General features: G+C 35.3%; 2 protein-coding genes across 13 annotated transcripts in view; one reads left to right on the top strand and one right to left on the bottom strand.

Annotated features, from left to right (window-relative positions):
* grna (granulin a) overlaps positions 1–13,792 on the bottom strand; it is a 27,122-nt gene extending 13,330 nt beyond the window's left edge. For 6 of the 11 annotated variants that reach the window (XM_087243383.1, XM_087243378.1, XM_087243384.1 and 3 more), the window contains exons 1-12: positions 13,689–13,720; positions 13,285–13,360; positions 11,569–11,706; positions 5,414–5,551; positions 5,206–5,334; positions 3,810–3,894; positions 3,589–3,695; positions 2,107–2,257; positions 1,911–2,015; positions 1,738–1,838; positions 984–1,137; positions 782–891 (exon numbers count right to left, since the gene is read on the bottom strand). In XM_087243383.1, coding sequence (XP_087099509.1) covers positions 782–891; positions 984–1,137; positions 1,738–1,838; positions 1,911–2,015; positions 2,107–2,257; positions 3,589–3,695; positions 3,810–3,894; positions 5,206–5,334; positions 5,414–5,551; positions 11,569–11,706 — 1,218 coding nt within the window. In that variant the 5' untranslated portion in view covers positions 13,285–13,360; positions 13,689–13,720. Of the gene's footprint in view, positions 1–781; positions 892–983; positions 1,138–1,737; positions 1,839–1,910; positions 2,016–2,106; positions 2,258–3,588; positions 3,696–3,809; positions 3,895–5,205; positions 5,335–5,413; positions 5,552–11,568; positions 11,707–13,284; positions 13,361–13,688 lie in introns of those variants that run through there. The other 5 variants (XM_087243381.1, XM_087243377.1, NM_001001949.4 and 2 more) reach the window with 4 other exon arrangements.
* On the top strand, positions 7,199–21,325 carry ifi35 (interferon-induced protein 35). Of its 2 annotated transcripts, none has more exons than XM_087242918.1 (10): positions 7,199–7,291; positions 14,796–14,825; positions 14,911–14,982; positions 15,065–15,223; positions 15,364–15,480; positions 15,700–15,844; positions 17,743–17,849; positions 17,960–18,146; positions 18,665–18,771; positions 20,570–21,325. In XM_087242918.1, the coding sequence occupies exons 2-10, from the start codon at positions 14,814–14,816 to the stop codon at positions 20,777–20,779; spliced, it is 1,116 nt and encodes a 371-aa protein (XP_087099044.1). In that variant the 5' UTR covers positions 7,199–7,291; positions 14,796–14,813; the 3' UTR covers positions 20,780–21,325. The 2 variants fall into 2 exon arrangements, with proteins under 2 accessions (XP_087099044.1, NP_001373586.2); NM_001386657.2 differs by lacking the exon at positions 7,199–7,291 and adding an exon at positions 14,239–14,271.
* Positions 21,326–21,883: the final 558 nt, after the last annotated feature.

Consider the following 21,883-nt stretch of genomic DNA (forward strand, 5'->3'; position numbering starts at 1 on the left):
CAACCGAACAACAGAACACAGAGGGACAAATGCACATAAAAGCAAAATATAATTTAGCTAGTCAGGCAATGCACAAATAAAAGGACTTATAACTGTTCTTATATTACCAGAACAATGTATTATTCTGACTATAGTTTTATTGTCAAATAATAGTTTGGGCACATAATTAAAAACATCATAGATTATGAATAGTCAATATCAATTACACTCAATCTTTAATTATTATGTTATTGACAGGGATCACTGGTTATTATTATTATAATTATTATTTAACATTTTTATATTAGTTTTATTATGCTGGAAAAATATAAGTTTTTTTCCAAATCAGTATTATTCCTTTAAACTTCATCCAATAATTCTCTAAAAATGTATCAGCTTTCACAAAAATATAATGGGACTAAGCCGGCTAAGGGACTAAGCCGAAGGAAAATGAATGTATGAAAATTCTTATTTTTAAACATGTAACTTTATTCACTGCTTTTGATTAAATGAATGCAGCTTTGTTGAGCATAACAAGATGTTTTGAAAGGTAGCATATACATTCATATTATTTAAATAATGTCTAGAAAAAATCTACCTCTGAAGGTGACAGCATATGTTTTGTTAGATGGATATATTTAAAATATATATATTTTACTTTTACAACCTACATAATTCTTTTCTCAAATTTTCTGTAGACCCTCAAGCTTTCCCAGAGCACTCCTTCTTCTTATTAGCTTATTATTCATACTGTGCTCCCAACTAATCTTGCTAAATAAACAGATCTAATGAGTTGATTTACCTCAGGCAGAGGACAGCAGGCCCAATCTCCTTCTTTAGTCTTACAGCAAGTGGTTCCATCAGCACAGGCAGCAGTGTCGTTACAGGGAACATCTGAAGACACTGAAGAGACTACAAATGATTGAAACATTATAAGAACCAATAAAATGTAGTATTATACAGTGAACAATTATACAGTTTTATACCAGTAAACTGAATTGTACCTTGTGTAACAGCCACTTTCTGTTTTCTAATAGGACGGACAGGAACCTTCTCCACCCAGGACACAGAGCCTGAAGGGTCTTCACAGGACCCCGCAGCTACGTCACATTTCTTACCATGAGGACAGCAGTGGATGAAGTCTTCACAACACACGGCCTGCAGAGAAAATCAACACACACCTCTAACCTTACCCAAAACACACTCTGCTTCAGGATTTGTAGCAATATAAAGATGTAATGCCTGAAGCTGCGTTCCAGACACAGTATGAGGTGAGAATTTCACCAGTAAAATGTCCCACTTCCATCCTAAATGCATTCCAGTCAATTGTGCATCACATTTTCACAAGATGTGAAGATTTCATAACATTTCATGTTGTTGTGCCTGTCATGGCTAAAACTAAAAGAACAGAAAATGCTAGCTGTCCTCTGAATACAGCTGACAAAATAAAGAACATTATATATTGCACCAGAAATAGCCTTTATTCGCCTTTATTAGCAGAGTTCCCACTAATTTTGGGCTGTAAACATACTTGAATGTTTATTTATTTGATTAAAATAAAGTAGCTCTGCGCTAATTTTCCTGAAGCAAAACTAGCCGTCATCTTTGAAGTGTTGTTAAATGATGCATCGTACTAAAGTCATGTTCTTCAATCTCCCCTGAGCTTAGGGGTCATATGTCTGACTTTTAGCTGCGTTCTAGACCTTATTTACAAACCGGAAGTAGCAAAACTTGCCTGACATGATATGTGTGATTTACCTCAGGCAGAGGACAGCAGGCCCATCCTCCATCTTTAGTCTTACAGCAAGTGCTTCCATCAGGACAGGCCGCAGTGTCGTTACAAGCAACATCTGAAGACACTAAAAAAAATGTGTTATACTTTATATGTACGCATAAAACATATATTTTGTGCTCTACAAATTTCCACACACCCCCTTGGTGTTCGGCAGGCAGCGTAGTCATTTGGTTAGCTGCAGTAGTAGTGCTTGTAGTGCCTGTAGGTCTAGCTGTAGTGCGTTGAGTTTCAGGCCTTTTTTCTGCAGATTTCGAAGGAGAGAGGTAAAATGCTGAATTATGTTGCTGTAAGTAACATGAAAAAGAAATGTAATGTCTTAAAATAAACCCTACGTTTGTGATCTTCCCATTCAGCCCTAAGGCGAGCTGGGAATTTGTCCCACATGGGCAGCTCCTGGTTGGTTGAGGATACGCATTTCAAGGCTTTGACGTCACAAACAGTGTCCTCTGGGCAGCAGTGGATTTTGTCATCACAGCATACAGCCTACAGAAAATATGCATAATGGAGAAAATAACGCAGCTGAAATACTTGTTGTGTCCGAAAGAAATGCCCAGGGGGACATTTGCACATTATTTAGCGTTAATAACCCAACAGATTGAATTAAACCATCAAAATATGAGTAACTCTATATTGGAAATGATTTAAAGATTTTTTTTAAATATAATATTTTTATATTTTTATAATATTTTGACCTTAAAGCAACACAGAGCAATACAAAAGCAATAACAATTATAAAGACAGAAAAGAAATGCAAAAAAAAACAAAAACTTTAAAACCATTATTACATCGGTTCCTCCAGTAATGTTACACATGTTACATCTAAGCCAGTGGGCCCAGGCAATATGGTGATCTTGAAGACGATGACAGGGTTATACCTTTAAACTGTTATCCTTGGCATTTTATGGTGGTTTTGTGGTGGCATTGTGGTTTTGATGCTTTTTTCCAGAAAAAGAAATTAGCTATCACCATTCAATATTGGACAGTTTTTTTCATGACTGAACCCATGAAGTGGGTCAGACCAACCAAAAACAGTGATTGCTGGACATTTTGTTCTACTCCCTCAGATTATGTTAGCAAAACTGTATTTGAATGGTTATAAGGTTAAGCGATACTACAGTCTCACCAATCCTTATTAAAATGTATGCTGGTAGCACAATCTGATAGGTAGTATATATTGTCATTAAAATGTCCTAGCTATTTTTTAAATGGGAGGTAGGAAAATCTGACAGGGTAGGACAAACGACAGAACACTGGCAACTTTCCAAAGCCGTATGTATTAAACACTATCTAGTTTGAGGAATGAGCTGTATACTTGGATGATGTTGAGGTTTATAGACCTTGGAACAACAACTTTGCTTCATCCCCGTCCTGTTCAAACTGTTCAAACAAGATCACCATTATCTTCTGGGTTTTCCAGGGCTATGGTAACTTTTTTGAACTTATGTTGGGACAGGGTTTTGCATAGTCTGTGTGAGCTAAGGGTCTCCCCATTGATCGCTTCTTAAGAGAATAGTAGAATATTATAGGAGTTGGGTGGCATGGTGGCTCAGTGGTTAGAACTGTAGCCTCACAGCAAGAAGGTTGCTGGTTTAAATCCCGGCCAGGCCAGCTGGCATTACTGCGTGGAGTTTGCATGTTCTCCCCGTGTTGGTGTGGGTTTTCTCCGGGTGCTCCGGTTTCCCCCATCGACCCCTGATAAATAAGGGACTAAGCTAAATGAAAATGAATGAATTATAGAAGTTTCTGCTCAAGTATTTTTTTTCTACAAAAATCATGTCACCACACATATTACTGAATTTAAACTTGGTCAGTACCTTTGGCATGGGGCAGCAACCCCATTGGCCATCATCAGCCTGACAACATGTAGTATCTGCAGGACACTCCGATGTCCCGTTTCCACAAAGAACAGTCTGAACTTTTACTAAAAACAATCACACATCAAAATTACTCCAGTTAGTCATGATACAGTAAAACTTATTTAAAGTTGATGTTTTAATCATTACTATCTCTAGCCCGGCTTAACTCTGCTCAATACCTTTTCGCTTGACACACAAGCTGCTGTCAGTACTGCATTCATGGTCATTTGGGCAGCAGTGTTTCCCATCCGAACATGCAAGGCCCTGAAAATGACAAGGATGACAATTTATTCATACAGAAAAGAATATAGAACAGAAAATAATATATTTATATTCATACACATATAAAATATGAGTGACTGGAATTGTAAGCTATTCTTTACATGAAGATATGTGGCCAGCAGGAGACCTCTTAATTTAATTATAATAATAAATAAATACAAAAACTTCAAGAGTCAGATGTACTAACAGTTTGCTCCTGCACAAAAAACTGCTGTCAGCATTTATTAATGACATTAAAGAGATTGTCCACCCAAAATGAAAATTCTGTCATCTTTTACACACCCTTATTTCAAACCTTTATGTGTTTCTTTGTACTGTTGAATAAAACAGAAGATATTTTACAAACTTTTGAAAAACCTGTAACCATTGACTTTTATAGTATTTGTTTTTTCTTGGTTACCAATTTCCAGCTTTCTTAAAAATATCTTCATTATGTTCAACCGAATAAAGAAACTCATTAAGGTTTGGAACCACTTGAGGGACAACAAATAGTCAGTAAATGTTCATTTTTGCATGAACAATCCCTTTTAAATGAACAGTTAGACATTAAAAGTTTTGAAATCAGTTATTTTTATAGCTGACCTTATTACATATGCACTTGAAAGATGGCAGGAGAAATGAATCATGCACTATGCTATGAGATATGCTAAGATGTACAGTAGTTAACAGGTGTTTGTGCCGTTATTTAAACCAGAAGCATGTCTTGACACATTCTTTAGGCCTGTGTTAGTATATTACACACACCTTCTCATTATCTACGCTTGTGTGCAACCTAATTTGCACAGTTCTTGGTAGATCAATCTTTTATGGAAATGAGCTGCTGCTTCTCATCTGAGGTATTTTATTTGCACATTGAGAGTAGAATTAAATATTTTAATATGGATGAGACTAGTTTAAAGGGATAGCTCACTCCAAAAATGAAATTGACCTCCCTCATGTGGATTTAAACCTTTATGGGTTTCTTTCTTCTGTTGAACACAAAAGAAGATATTCTGAAAAACTCTGTTTGCGCACACCTGTTGTTTACCATAGTAAGAAAATAAAATATTATGGAAGTCAATGGGTGCCAGATACCAGCATTTTACCATCAAAATGTCTTATTTTGTGTTCAACTGAAATATAATAAAAAACTAAATAAAACAAAATAAAAGGCAAAGAAATGATGACAGAATTTTTGAACTACGCTATTAAGGGATTGTGTTTTTTATCATCGATTTGTGGCCATTCAGTACACCATTTACAACAGCAGTAGCTGGTGTTTTGGGCTGATATTCCTGTAATAGTGTCGCTTACCTGTGCTACTGGACAGCAGCCGTATGATGTAGACATCAGCAGACAAGAGAACTCAGCAGGACAGGAGGAGCCGTCAGGACAGGTGATGTCGCTTTCACTTGCAGGCATTGAGAAGATCATTCTGAATGACTAAGTAACAGCGGTTATTATTAGAGCATGACGATCAGCTATGAGTACTATCACTTACACTCTTTATATAATGTCTCACTTTGGGAAGGTCTGGCTTTTTAGCTAGTGTCCTGTCTGCCAATGGCTGTGTATGTGTTGCGTTTGTACATGTTAAGTCCTTAACACTGCACAACATGCCTTCAGGACAGCAGTGCAGATGGTCCTCACAACATTCTCCCTGCAAACACACACAGGCATGTTTTACTTCATTAAGATAGCTTCCTATAGCCATATGGGCTTATAAATAGTGCAAATCATATGTTCTATCACCTAATATCTAAAACTTCCTTGTGGTGGCCAACATAAATGTCCTATAGCAGGGGTCACCAAACTTGTTCCTGGAGGGCCAGTGTCCTGAAAAATTTAGCTTTAATCCTAATTAAACATGAACAGGCTAATCAAGGTCTTACTAACTATACTTGAAAAACCCAGGCAGGTGTGTTGAGGCAAGAGGAGCTAAACCCTGCAGGCACACCGGCCATCCAGGACCGAGATTGGTGACCCCTGTCCTACAGTGTTAACAATTGCAACTTCTGCTTTAAGACAGAGGTGCCCAAAGTAGGGCCTGCGGGCCAAAGTTGGCCCATGGAAACATTTGGATTGGCCCACGAACCCATCTGAAAATAGAGGCAGGGTGATGTGGAGTTGGTCAGGCCTTTGACAGAGTTCGGCTTTTCGTGTTTAACGTAACCTGTATTTTCTTTGTTTAGTTTAAGAGCAACAAAAAAAAAGTAATATTTCAATAAATGTTACAAATGAATCAGAGTTTTAAAATGTAAATGCTGTCAGTTGACAGACAGAGGACAATGCAGAAGACATCAGCGAGCAAATCAAGGCAAAGGCAGGAGCAGCTCGACTAGTGTATTCAGCATTGAACTCTATTGAGTTATAAATAGAATTGTTCATGTTTATTATAACAGGTTCATCATAAAACGAGAAAAAAAAAAAACTATACTGCATCATTAATCAATATGTTTTTAAGCAATTTTTTTTCTAGTTATTTTGAAATATTAGCAAATAAATTACCCATGGCAATTTAATAATAAATATAATTTAAAAATTTAAGTACATTTTGGCATATTTAACTTTGACCCACAGCCCTCAATGAAGTTTGGTTTTCAGCCGATTTCAAGAAAAGGTTTGGGCACCCCTAATTTAAGATATTTTATCCTCATTGGAGCATTGCTCGGATATTTTAGTTAATGGAGATGTAATAAATATAGTTGATCATTAATAAGAAGGTTTCCAATTGTGCTAGAGCAAGCTTTGGGGATTTAAAGAAACATTAGGCATCAGTTACCTATGGCTGCTGCTAAACTTTTTATGAATACAATGATTTTCCCTCACTTATTTTATTGTGCTACATGCTGGTCCTACACGAACATTACAACATTAAAACCATTGTATGCTATAAATAAACAAACTGTACAAATTTTAGCTAAAAGCCAAAGAGCTATCATCATTGTAACTGTATTGCACAACAAAAATGACTAACATTCAACTGTTTCTTATTTTATGCTGATGTGTGTTTAATGTATAAAATATTTAATGTGCATCTAAATTAAATATTTAATCTTGCACCACCACCCCTCAAACAATGTGTGATTGTCGGCAAGGACATATAAGACAGACTAGGTCATTGGTTAAGCCTGATTTATACTTCTGCGTCAAGTGACCGGCGTAACCCACGGCGCAGGCAACGCGCGTGGCTGTGCATTTATACTTCTGCGCGCTGTCTCTGTCGGACTGCATTAACACTTCCGAAACGCTAGTTGGCAGTGAGGTGTAAATGTTCCTCTGTGTTGAGTTTCTTCGCTACTTTTTTGAATTTCCTGATCACTTCCGGGATGTACAAGTGGCTCAAACTCGCTCATTTTGAGGCAGGAACCGGCGGACATGCAACAACTTTAGCTATGAGGTAAGCACAAAACAAAACTTTCCATCCGGAGATCCTTCACGGGACTCCACACTTGTAAACAATCGCTCGCGCGGCGTCGCGCCATTCGCGCGGCTCTCGGTCCCGCCCAGACTCGTCAGCGCTACCAAGCCGACCAATCACAGAGCTTACGCTACGCGTCGTTGCGACGTGTAGTTACATTTTTTGAGAGGTGCACGTCAGTGACGGCGATGGCCACGACGACGGGCTATGCGTCAGCGCCGTAGCATACGCCGGTGTTTGACGCAGAAGTATAAATCAGCCTTAAGGTGATTGCTTGGTTAAATTTAAGAGAACTGCTTTTTGAACAGTCAGTTTTTTAGTTAGAGCAGCAGAAAGATTAAATAAAATACCAGTGTATATGAGAGAGTATCACTTTTACACATTTTAAAACTGCTCTTAACATGTGGCTTAAACAAAATCAAATATGCAGCCACTGATTTGATTCTAGGGACTACAGATGTAAATTAGCTTTATAGCTAACTCTGGCACAACATGTCATGTTGTACATTGTCCCTGTATAAATAAATAAATAAATAAATAAATAAATAAATAAAAATCTAATAACCTTAATCTTCACATACGAGCAGATGCAACTGGAATCTTTTTGGCTCAAGACTTCCAATTTCATTCACTTCATTGATTTTTAAAAAGAGCTTGTAAAGCTGCTTGATGTTGCCAATTGATATATTCTTATTACATTTTTATACAATGTAGATACAGTCATGAACACACTTGTTTGTAAAGCAAGAAGTTTGTTGCCGTTTATTATTCCTAGTCATAGGTGACTGAATCGAAAGTTCTAATATATAATATATATAATAAAGGTTCTAATAGAACCTCGAGCTGGGAATCAAACTTTTGTCTTCATGAACAACGTAGTGCTACTACTGTATGTGTCAATGCACTAACCACTAGACTTTTGGAGCCAAACACCTAATCACTTTTAACAGTGCACTGCATGTGTGTATATTAGGGGTGTAACGATATTAAAACCGAACCGAAATATCGCGATACACCAACCACGATACATATCGCAAAACTCTCGTGGCGTACCGCGGTACTCTCACGCCCCCTGCTGCCCATTGTTGAGGTTGACGTCACTTGTCTCAAACTAATTGAACCAATTTAAACACATCTTTATTATCACATTTGATTAAATTATTTTAGTAATGATGAGGATTTGTTCTAAATATTATATTTTAAAGTTAGTATTTTAGTGCATGTCATGTCATGTGACTTGAGTGAGCATCACACTCGTTACTACTGGACGCAGGATGGCTGCTTCACATAGTTCTGAGATTGCAGATCCCCCAGACACATTTAAGTCATCTGTGTGAAAACATTTTGGTTTTCCAGTTGAGTACAGGAATATAATTTGTGTCGTAGACAAAGCACACGCCTGTCTGTCTAAACTGTTTTTACGAAACTTACTTGTTAGGAAAAACATTTAAAAAGTGTGGTAATTTCACAATGTGAGGGTGTAAGCAACAGAACTGCCAACAAAAGTGATTTAATGTACAAAAGTGAAACCAGAATAATGCCCAAATATACAAAAAAAGAGAAATATTTACACTAATAAAAATAATATAATAAAGTAGCAAATTCAAACAAAAGTATCAAACAAAAATTAGTTAAACTCGAGCAAGGGGGTGATAGTGAAGACAGACAAAAGAAATAAATATAACAAAACAATTCTAACTCATGAATGACCCCTCTTACCTCGCTAAAACTGATGAAAAGAAAAAAAGGTCTTCAGCGCCGTGCGCCGCATTCTTCCCTATACTGAATAAAATAAACAAAGATGACCTTCACCTCTTACCTGATGTCTTTAACAATACATTTTCTACGTGTTTGCAAAATGGAAATCGTATGACATGTTCCCTATCCACCTTACACTAAGATGAACTTGAGGAGATACAGCTATTGTCGGGAAGGAGCGGAGCCAAAAAATAATATACAAATCAATTGAAATAAAAATGTACAAACCTCACAAAATTACTTAAAGTGGGCAAAAGTAATGCAAAATAATTTTACCCAAATGAAAGTTATGCAAAAACAACGAAAATCGTAATCATGTCAGAAAAATACACGAAAAACGAGATCAAAGGAAAAAGCGCTCTCTCTCCCGCTCTTCCTGACATGCTTTTTACATTCCCGCGCTGCGTCGCCAAATGATGATAGATCGCTCTCCTGACCAATCAGCTGTCAAAAAGGTGGACCTACAGAAATGACAGCCATCAGCTGTCGTGAAGGCGGACCTACATAAATGACCGGCATAGAGGGAGCGGGAGAGAGAGAGAGATCGGGAGGCAATCATACAGCCGGCTACAACCCTAACATTAGTTTCAGACACAACCGCAATGTATTTTACTGGTGAATATGTCATGAAAAAACACTTTACAAACACATTATATGTATATTTTTCATTAATTTAAACGGAAACCTATCTATCTAACTGAAACCAGATAATCAAAAATGAGCGTCTGTGTCAGCACAGAGATCAAGCCTCTCATCGGAGAATGTGGATATTATGGTGTTTTTGAAAAAGATCTTTCACTAGTCTACACTGCAGTTATTTATTTAATTTTAGTTTACTTAGTTAAGATGGCAGCACTAAAGAGAATAGTTTTTTTTCTGACTAGTCTATATTGGAGGTATTTATTTAATTTTAGTTGTTTACTCTGATATCCTGACTGTACTAAAAATGTAATGAAAAAGCTAATTAAGAAAAAGTTAAGATGTTCTTGTTATTAAGTGAATTGTCCCTTAGCATTGCTGTTAACATGACATCAACCCAAACCCTACAGCAAACAGAAACCGAACCGTACCGAACCGTGGCTCCAAAACCGTGAACCGAACCGAACCGTGCCTTTGGTGTATCGTTATACCCCTAGTGTATATATTAAAAAAAGTATTTGTCCACAAATCAACTATTTTATCAGTTCCTGTGTATCAACTGATTCAGATACTTATACAGCACAGTTTTGTAAACAATCTGTAATTTATATATGACAGAAGCATTATTACAGACTAGATTGGTGGCTATTAAAAGTGGCTAAAAAAAACTCACAAGTGTGCAGTAATTGTCTTGAATTGAAATAATTGATGATTTTAAAAAAACTGCGCACAAAAAAAATCTAATATTTCTGGTCAAATATTGTGCTTTACTATTTGCAGTTATGAAAAATAAGTGACTATTATTAATAAATGAACGCAACTCTCCAGTTTCTGTTGCTTGTTTGAAATCTTCAGAGAACTAAGGGAAAATTTGAATGTGCTGTGTATCTGTGAAAGAGCTTTTTGAAAAACATACACCCAGCAGAATGTCACATGAGTTAGAAAGAGCAATAAACTGTAGTGAGATACAAGTTCCTCTATGCAAAACCCTAGGCTTGTATCTACTGATCAAATACAACAGGAACACTGAATAATCCTGGAGAGAACTTCATTGTGTTTGTCAAAGCCAAATGTGATACACACTGTTTTAATGGTGAATGGGGAATTACTGACAGACGCAGGACAATTGGAACACAATGCATGAAATCTTTCTCTTGCTCTAAAATCTCTTAACTAAACCAGAGAATACAACAAGTGTAACATTGACTTGTGTCAGCATTCTGGCCAATTCTCAATCCAAAAAAAAATAAAAAATAATAATAATCAGTCAAAACACAATTTAAGTATTGGATCGGTAATCATCCCCAATAAAAGTTCCTTAATAATTCAGAATTTTCTTCAGCTGAACACAAGAGAAGATATTTTGGTGGATATTAGAAAGCAGCAGGCATTAACTTCCATAGTCATAGCCCACTTCCAGTTAATTTTTTAATGAAAGTTAATGTTTTGTGTTCAACAGACTAAAGAAGTTTATAAAAGTTTACATGTTAAGGGAATTTTTCTTATTTTTGGGTGAACTTCCCCCTTTAACCCATCAGCATTCCTAAGTACTCAGCATAGCATCAGCCAACAGGTTAATCAAGTTCTACATCTGGTCATCTGATTAGCTTAATTTCTTTGAGCTCTTTGAATAGCAAAGTCATTAAATAGTGAAGTGGTTTGCATGTTCACACTATTGGAGTGCCTTATCATAACCATTATAAAATGAGCTGACAGTGTGGATGTGTAAAGGGTGCTAGTAAAGACTATCTGACTGAACGTAATAAAAGTGGCAGACCACTTCATCTGTGTAACTGCCTTTTTAGTTCCTCTGATCCACTTTCTACCACCTAACTGCTTATTATGTATGAGTTTCTCACATGATGGAAAGGGCAGCAGCTGAAGCCACCAGTGGGATCCTGGCAGCAGGACTGGCCTGCTTCACAGACTTCATTATTGGGGCACTGCGAGCAAATAACCAGGGTCACCACAGCGAGGCAGACTGTCAGTCTCAACATCTGGATGAAAAGAAAGTCGAAATATGTCAGAAAAAAATTCTTATGCAAACAAAAGGAGTAATGAAGTGACAAAAAATCCTGCAACTGTAACAGTGCAAGTATAAAGTATTAAGTCTTGTATCATTTCCTCTTTCACATCATGAAATTGGAGGCAGATGATCTCCAAAAAAAACTAAGCTGACCTCTGAAACAATGACTGAAACTAACATTATAATTGTGCCACACAAAAAGTCAGCAAATAAAATCAGGTTCTAAAGTTTATCAGTGCCTTGTTGCCTTATTTCTGAGCAGCAATTAGAAGTATGGAATTTTATTTTCATTCTTGACAAATGGAAATACCCATATGTTTGCCAAACCACATTGTACATATAAAACTTTGTGATGTTTGTTTATTCTTTTAAAAAAACAGGAACTAATTAATTTTAGGGTACATTCTACCAGAAATGTACATTTTCTCTTATAAAATATGTGACAAGGTTTAATGTAAGCTTGTCCTCCTCGAATATATCATACAAAAACAAGCATAAAACCAAATATAGAACACATCCTTGATCACTGTCAGCTGCTCCTCCATCAAATGATGTCACGTCCAATTCATACACTGTAAAACCCAACAATCAACTTTTTTAACTGAAATGAGTGTAGTTTACTCAAAGTTAACAGAGTTAATTCTACTCGTTTGAAAAGAGTCTTGAACTCAGTGTTGAAGGTAATGAGTTAATTAAATAGCATTACTTCAAATCAAAAGGAATAAGTTTACGGTACTAAAATAGATTAGTTTCTTAACTCAAATGGTTTGAGTTGCTTTACCTCAATGGGTTTACATTACCCAGTTGGTTTAAGTTCTCTTCATTTATTGGGTTTTACTGTGCTTGAATTGCTTTGTCATTCAAATGGATTAATTCACAGTACTCATTAGGATTAGTTTTTGAACTTAAATGGTTTGTTGCAATCGGTTTCCTCAAATGGTTTGAGTTTCCTTAACTTGGGTTTTACAGTGTAGCCTTAAAAGTGTATTGCATGCACTATATGGTAAATTTATTGCAAATTTGACAGGACTGACAGTAACACGAGGACAATTGTACATTTATTTGTATTACTGTATATTTGTAGCATTTATTTGTAGAATTGATTTGTAATTTCATGTTTTTAATCAATTGTTGTGCATAATAACAATTTTTTTTTAAATAAGAGTTTTTAGTATAACAAAACTATTAAAGCTGTAGGTTGTTCAATTGGGCTAAGGACAAGGACAATGACAGGGTTTGTAGATTTGTGAAGTGTTTTTAATAAAGAAAAAAAAATCTGAGAACCAAATTAATGACATATTCCTTTACAGAGCAACTCACAGAAATCAACCATCAGTCCATTTTAGAAATCTATGGGATGAAATACTTTTTATTCACAGCATTTTTGTTTTTATTTCAGAGACATATAATGTACGTTTCTGGTAGAATGCCCCTTAGATATCACTATCTTCTCTGTCAAATTAATTTAATAAAGATCTATTCATATTTGGCACATCGATAACCTCTTCTATGTGGATTTAAGAGATGAATCTGTTTGAATTTGACTTACTTTTTGAGCAGGTGGATTTGTGAACAGCGGAAAGTAAATGATCAGTCCGTGGATCCTTTGGGTCCAAGTTACCGATCTGTGAGCACAGCAGAGAATAAAAATCAATTTAACCTAATTAAAACACCTTAGTTATTTTGCAACATGAACATACATAAACATATGAGAATAAACTATAAATTAACAACACAACAACTACAAATCCTGAAGCTAAAGGCAAGGAGTTTGTCAGTTTAATTCCCAATTCATTAAAGGAAATAAATCTCGTACAGCAACAAATGACGCGTGATGATGGAAAATGAGCCACAAGGAGGAAAACACGTTTGGGTAAAACTTTTACAATGCAGTCGGAAAAAAGCAGAAATGGCTACTTCAGAGACGAATAAGAAAATATATTGAAGTCTTACCCTGTCACCTCGCTGCCTCCCCACACTGTGCTTGCATTAATTAAAGATTGCTCTTAAATATAAAATTCTTCAAAGCTCCGCCTTATATTAGAGGTCTGCCTTTGGTTGCTGTAGCTGTCAATCATTAACAGATGCGCGTCATGTTTTAATGCTTGCATATGCGCATGATGGCAATATCACTTAGGATAAAAAACATAGCATTATGAAAACATATATAACCATACATATATGATATATTATGAAAAATACGATTCTGATTTATCTCTTTGAATAAATGAGTGTTCTAAACTATTTATAAAGCTGTTATTATGGATAACAATCATACTAACATTGGAGTCCATTGATGCACACGTACTGTCCATGAACAAAACGGATGTTTTCTTACACAATCTTTTGGATACAGTGAAGTGTAAATTTTCTTTTGAAGCACGGCAAATATGTTATTTAAGTAGATAAAGATGTATGAAAGTAGATGAACATATAAATGCATGCATGTAAAAAAACTATCCCGCTTGGTACGCCCAGACCTACCTGAAACGAAAGCGAAACCGCATTGACTCTTCGGTTTGCTTCAGCACGGACGGTACGTGTTTGTCTCTTTTGTTAACTTATAATTGTGTTCAAAATGATTAATCATGACACGAAACATGTATAGATGATGTGATATGAACAGAAAGTCACTTATGTCACACAAGGTACTGTTAGATTGATTTGTTATTAACAAGGTAATGCCGTGTAGACTAGGTTATATCACAAGTGAAAGTGTAGCCTATTGTCAACATTGTTCTCGCCATTTTAAAAAGACCAAAAGCTAGATTATGATAAAGTACTTAGCTAAATATTAAATCTTCGATGTGATTTATCCCTACATCAACCCATATCAATATGCCAACAAATATGGTCAATACACTTAATAAATCCATAGTTGATATACAAGTTCATACTAAAGCTTGACTTTAGTTTAACGTTAGGTTTAACTTTTTTTAGACTTTGATTATCTGTTCAGTGAGATACAAATCTTCAAGAATTACATAAAAAGAGTATTTTAAAGGTTTCCCGTATTGTAAACAAGTGTCTAAGGAAACAATGCTTTCTGTTTCCTCACAGGTGTTTACATCAATAGAAATGTCTACTGAGGTAAAGGAAGTGCTTTAACAAAGAGTTTATTATTATTATTATTAGATTCTATATTCCGTATCATAACCGTTTTATGTCAACTCAGGATTTCTGTGAGGTGGACTGTGAGTCTTTGGGACCCCTGGACAATGTACAGATGGAGTTGAACAAATGCAAGGTGGGTGAACGACTTGTAAATCTGGACAGCTGTCAACCTGATTACAAACCCTAAATTATTGTGTCTTGCTATTTGTCCACAGAAAAAGTATGAAGCATTACTGAATGAGCAAAAAATACTGAGAGACGGTATTGACAACAACAAAGATTTTGCTAAGAAATTTAGAGAGCGAGCTGAGGAGCAGAAAGAGTCAAATGAGAATGAAAACAAGAAGCGAAGTAAAAAAATTCAGTCTGAGAAGGTCTGTTTTATTAAATATAGACTATTTTGATACTATCTATCTATCTATCTATCTATCTATCTATCTATCTATCTATCTATCTATCTATCTATCTATCTATCTATCTATCTATCTATCTAAATGGGATCTTCTTTGTGCAGGAGAAATGCAGGGCTATAGAAAGTCATAATACTAAGCAACGGATGGAGATCCTGAAAATCAAAGAGGAGTTGCAAAGCCTGGACAATAAAAACAGCAGCCTGAAAAAGCAAACTGAGGTTTCAAAACATTCTCACATTTCATAATTGCTGAACTAAATGGACTGTGTGACTTTATATTATACTATCAGTACAATACATGCTGATAGAGAATGTATGCAGCAAAAAACTTTAATGCCCTTCTATATGGTCTCCTTTATTCTAATAAATTTGAAAAATAAAGAAAATAATGATAAAATGATTCATAAACTGGGGGATTAATGCTCTCTGACTCCACAGATCTCCACAGCAGTGCCCGAGAGGAAGGTTGTATTTGAGGGAAAGACAAAAAATGGTGCACATGCTACGAGTTTTGATGTGAAATCCCAAATAGTTTATCCGATGGAAGGTGGAACGGCCCTGATCACCTTTGAGGAGGAGGATGGTATGTAATAGTTTCAACTTTTGTCATCATCACAGTAGAAAACAATAGCTTTGTGCAAACTCAGAGCCTATCCTTTGCACTTGAACTGAGCGGGGTGATATAACTTACAACCAACAGCTTTGACAACTTTAGTATGCCTGAGTTCAGTGTATTCGAAAATCAGTATATGTGAGAAATAACAGGATGACCTACTTTTCCATTGAAATTTCCAAGACCCCAAAAACAGTAACAAGGGCCAATTTTTAGAAATTGAGACTTATATCCTAAAAGCCGAATAAAAGCTTTTCACTAATGTATGGTTTTCTACGATAGGACAACAATGGGCTCATACAACAATTTTAAGAGAACAAAAACATTTTATATTAAGAAAAATCATCTTTAAAGTTGTCCAGATTCAGTTCTTAGTAATGCATATTACGAATCCAAATGCAAGTTTTAGGTAGTTTTTTAGGTAGGAAGGTAATTTACTGAATGTTTTCATGAAACATGATCCTCAAGTTATATTTAATTTAATCTGATTAACAGAGAGAATGTTTTTTTTAACACATTTTTAAACAATAGTTTTAATAACTAATTTCTGCCGTAATGAGAGCAATTTCAAAAGCTATAAAACTGGGTTAATTATGAGGCAAGTTTGGTTAATTAAGCAAATCCTTGGCAGTGTTAATTTTGACAGCAAATTTTTATTTAGTTTTAATTTTTTGACTAAAATTTCATTTTAGTATTAGTCACGTTCTAGTCTTCTAAATCAAGTTTTAGTTGACTAAACTTTATAAGATTTTAGTTGACTAAATCTACTCTAGATTTAGTTAACTAAAATATATTTGGTTAAAAATATTGTATACATTAAGTTATACAAAATATTCTAACTTAAAATTAAATAAAACATAATATATGGAATATAGCTTTTCCATTGAAGACCAAAATTTTGATATGCATTGTTTATTTGTATCATAAATAATATGTAAATGTAATGTCAGTCTATAGGCTACCAAGCTTTACTGTTGTAGTTGGTATTAGTAAAGTAAATGACAGAAGACTGGCAAATGTTATCCTGTAAAATGTGCACTCAGTCCCATGGCTGTGTTAACTCACATAAAGGAATACTAAAGCAAAGATGTATGTCATGTCATGCATCACACACTAAGATGAATTCTGATTGGATATTTTCTAAAAAGTGTCCCTCAATCACATTCTCATATCATTTTTATCAGTCAATGAAAATATCAGTATATTTTTATTATAATTTTCGTCATTATCACTTAATTTTGATTTAGTTTTTGTCTCGTTTTGATCGGTAGAAACTTGTTCGTCAGAAAAATTATGACTGATCATTGGACAAAAGTGGTTTGCTCTGTAGGCAATCGAGAAAAAAAAAGTCCTAAGGGGGTTAATAAAATGGCTAATAATATTGACCTTAAAGTTTATTTAAAAAACAAAAAAACATTTAAAACAGCTTTTTTTCAGCTAAACTAAAAGAAATAAGGCTTTCTTCAGAAAAAAAATGTTGTAAAACTTTAATTTAGGTCAACAAATCATGCTTTTAACTACTCGCTTATTACCTGCTTCTTATTAAGATAAAAACTGTTCATTAGTGATTATAAAATGTGATCTTATTTAGCTAGCCAAAACCTTAACCCAACTTCTACTCTACTAACAATTAATAAACAGTTAATTAGTATTTTGTTAAGCTAGTTGTGTTAGTAAATGGTTTAATACTGTGAATTCTGACCTAAAGTGTTACCAAAACAACTATAGGAAATACTGTTAAAATGCACTTGCTCCATTAAACATTGCTTACTATTAAAGCAAAGGATAAAACTTTCACAGGAATACTAATAATTTTGGGCTATATATACATATATAAACCTAATTATTTACTGTTATCCTGTGTTCAGTGGCCCAGAACATCTTGAGCCAGCAGAAGCATTTGGTGGCACTCGGGGAATGTGGCATCACTGTACAGGCTAAACCCATTCAGTTCCTGGTACCCGGCTATGTTGAGGTAATGGACACAAGCTGAACTTCGTTTTCCTACTGAACTGTCTATTTTGGATTGCATTGTGTTTCAGAGGGCTAGCATGATGTGAAATGTTACATTCTCCCGTCTTTTAGATGGAAACTCAGGTTTGCTCACACAGAGTCTTAGTCTCCAACTTACCAATAGAAGAGCCAGAAGAGCGAATACTAGACAAACTGGACATCCACTTCTCTAGGAAGAGGAACGGTGGCGGTGAGGTGGAGGAAACAGACATGCTGCACGACTCCAAGACTGTGGTCATCACTTTCGTGGAGGATAATGGTACATTTACCACATCCATTTAGGCGGTGAAGTCTAGATGGCATAATCACAGCTGCATCATTTTTGCACGGTCTCCCCGTATTTGTGTGGGTTTCCTCCGGGTGCTCCAGTTTCCCCTACAGTCCAAAAATAAGATCCCATAATGCAATTCACAACTGTAAATAATCGAACAACACTGTGAATCACAAAACACAGAAACTGTTAATTAACATATATTTTATAATGTAGGGATAGATGTAAATAAAATACAATTAAATGGGTAATTTATTAAGTAATATGACTAATATTCTGTATATTTACTCTTTTTACATTACCATGATGCTTGGGCTTAGGGTTGAGTTGGGGTAGACGTTATTAAAATACTATTAATGCATAATTTAATAAATAATAGTAATAATTCTCATTAACTTCCAGCTGCAGCTGTATCCCTTTTAGTAACAACCCTTTCAGGCTGACACATATCAGCTTACAAGGGCGACAGAACAGATCCTGATGCTTCTTTCCTCTTTTGTCTGCAGTTGCCAAACCTCTCACAGACAAACAGGAGCATGAGGTAGACTTTGGTAAAAGGAAGTACAAGGTGAAGGTCACTCCATTCCTCAATGGCAAGATTTCAGAGATAAAGGTAAGAAGCAGAGCATGTCAACATCATTTAAACGGTTGGTAACACTTTATTTTGATGGTCCATTTGAGCATTAGTAGACTGTCTGCTTAATATCTGCTGATACTGCTCCTTCAACAGACATTTAACTGACTATAAGAAACTTTGCAAGTACATGTCAACTTACACTAACCCTAACCCCAACCTAACAGTCTAATTATATGAGAATTAGTCGACATGTAGATGCAATGTAACAAATGGACTACCAAAATAAACTGTGACCAAACTGTTAAATCCCTCCTATTGTGCTATGCTGTAACAATATATCCATAAATGTAGTTTTTCATATTTTGTCATTCATGTTTTTTAAATTTTTTAATGGTTTTAAATTGCAACTAAGGGGACTGTGAGTTCCTCAAACAGTGCTTGATGTTGAAAAGTTTGAAAAAGGGACTTTTATTGACATTTTGAATAGTTTGAAGTGATATGTCGCCTGGGTTGGTGTTGTTAATTATGTTAAAAATGTCTGGTAATAAGCCATGGTGGCGCAGTGGTTAGCATGATCGCCTCACAGAAAGAAGGTTGCTGGTCCGAGCCTCGGCTGGATCAGTTGGCATTTCAGTGTGGAGTTTGCATGTTCTCACTTTGCTCATGTGGGTTTTCTCCTGGTGCTCCGGTTTCCCCCACAAGTCCAAAGACATGCGGGTATATTGGTGAATTAAATAAGCTAAATTGTCCGCAGTGTATGAGCGTGAACGCAGGAGTGTATGGGTGTTTCCCAGTCTTCGGTTGTGGCTGAAAAGGCTTCCGCTCCGTGAAACATATGCTGGATAAGTTGACTGTTCATTCCGATGTGATGACCCCTGATTAATAAAGGGACTAAGCTGAAAAGAAAATGAATAAATGAATGCATGAATGAATGAATGAAGCCTGGTAATAACCTGTCAGTACACTCAATTCCCTCTAAATTTTTTTGTATACAATATATTGGCCCAAATGACTAAAATGTCAATTAGTCACTTGGCTAAACTACTCAGTTGAATCTTCAACATCAAAAGTAAACAATAATAAAAATAATAATAATATGCTGTAAATAATAGCATGCGAATCATGAAAAATTTAACCTTTGAATTAACAGATATTTTTTCAGTGGATTGTTGAAGCCTGCAATTTTGTTCTAAAATTCTACTACAGTAAATGAATCTTTATAACAGTCTTTTTTTTGTGTGCATTTTCTCGTAATACACATTGCAAAATGTAAGGTCAAAAATCACTGTAAATGTCTCATAATATACACTGTAGCATCTCCGCTTTTCTCATTGTGTGAAAAAGGTTCACCTAAAAATGAACATTTTCCAGTTTCCAACCCTGATTTGTTGTTTCGTAACACACACACACACACACACACACACACACACACACACACACACACACACACACACACACAAAAATCTTAATATAAAAAATCTGAATGTTTTCCTGAATGAAGAAAAAGTCTCCCACATCTCAATTAACAAAATTATCATTCTAAGATTTTTAGATTTTTAGGTTAACTTCTACTCGAAGGTTTAATTCAGTTCAGAATTCTTATTTCTAAGAATCTGCTGTGCTCTTGATTCTCCAGAGGGCCCAGATGTTATGATATTGGTCCTCTATAGCACATAGGCTTTCGCAGGTAGAACTGTAATATCAGTCCAAAAATCAGACAACGACTCCATTTATCCCACACAATGATCATTGAAACATGCAGATGGTTTACATTCAAGCAACACATCACATGGACACTTTAACACCAGTAAGTGGACTGTTTTTTCTCTTTCAGATCAGCAATTCAGTGTGTATGCGCACAGTTCTGCTTACGGGCATCCCTGACATCATGGACAAAGACAACCTGCAGGACAACCTGGAGATCCACTTCCAGAAGACGTCTAACGGTGGTGGAGAGGTGGAGGCTATCATCTACAACCCTCTGGGCCAAACCAGCACTGCCGTGTTTGATGAAGACTCTCCTAAAGACAGCCAGACTGAATGAGAATGCTAATGCTGCCTGCACACAACATAATAAGAGAATGAAGCAGACTCCTTCAACTCCTGATTCCGTCTGTTTACAGAATGACTATGCAATTTCTATTCACTGCGATCTTTACCTCATGAGTCTTTAAAGAATGTAGACTATATAACAATCAGTCTCTCCAGAAGGTTTTTGTGAGTTTAATGGATCTTGAATTTAAAAAAAAAAAGTCTAACAAGATTTTTCTGTATTTTCACAGCAAAACAAAAGATTTTATTCCTATAATGCCATAGGTTTGGAGAAAAGATGGTCTTTTGGGCAACAAATTGCATAAAATAAATATCCTTGCAAAATCTTGGAGGGACTGAGCAATGTACTACATTAATGGATACTTTTTTCTCTCGTTTAAAGTTCTTAGTTTTATTTCTTGTTATCTGATAAATATATGTTGGCAGATTGAGGTATGGTGATGGGTTATCTTAAAACATTTCTTTAAATGATTGCTATCTGTACATATAAACAACAAAACCTTGAACATGGCCCTAAATAAAAATGCAAAAACTTTCATTGTGATGTTATGATACATGAAGTAGAAAACATGAAACCAAATCCAAAACCTAACCACAAAAATACAACATGCACATCAAAATGTAGTGTTATTTTATTAATTTAAATCAAATTTAGAGTTAAGACATATGACGAAATACTTCCATGGTGTGTTAATATTTAACAATATAAATAACAGATCTTTTTTGTGGTTATTGCAAAAATAAAAAGCATTATTAAAAAGTGTCTCAACATTCTAAAATAAATTCACCAAGATTAAACAGTTTTATTATTTATTAATTTATTTAAAGATCTATTTCGGAACAAAAAATATAATTGTTATCATGTTAAAATATTTAAAAACATATAGCCACAGAATCTTGATGTCAAAACTATGCGTGTATGGAAGCAAACAAGTGTTAAAAATTAATTTGTAGTTGGCTGGCAGAAATGTGGCATTTATGAGTAAAAATATTAAACGGGCATTTGCTCGATTTTTTATTGTTCTATTTACAATATCATTTACTTCAAAAAATAAACACTAGGCAAATAACTACACTGTGGCGATAAGGAAGAGAA

This window comes from Danio rerio, chromosome 3, assembly GCF_052040795.2.
Source record: "Danio rerio strain M-AB ecotype USA chromosome 3, GRCz13ab, whole genome shotgun sequence".
In the NCBI taxonomy this organism is placed as follows: Eukaryota; Metazoa; Chordata; class Actinopteri; order Cypriniformes; family Danionidae; genus Danio; species Danio rerio.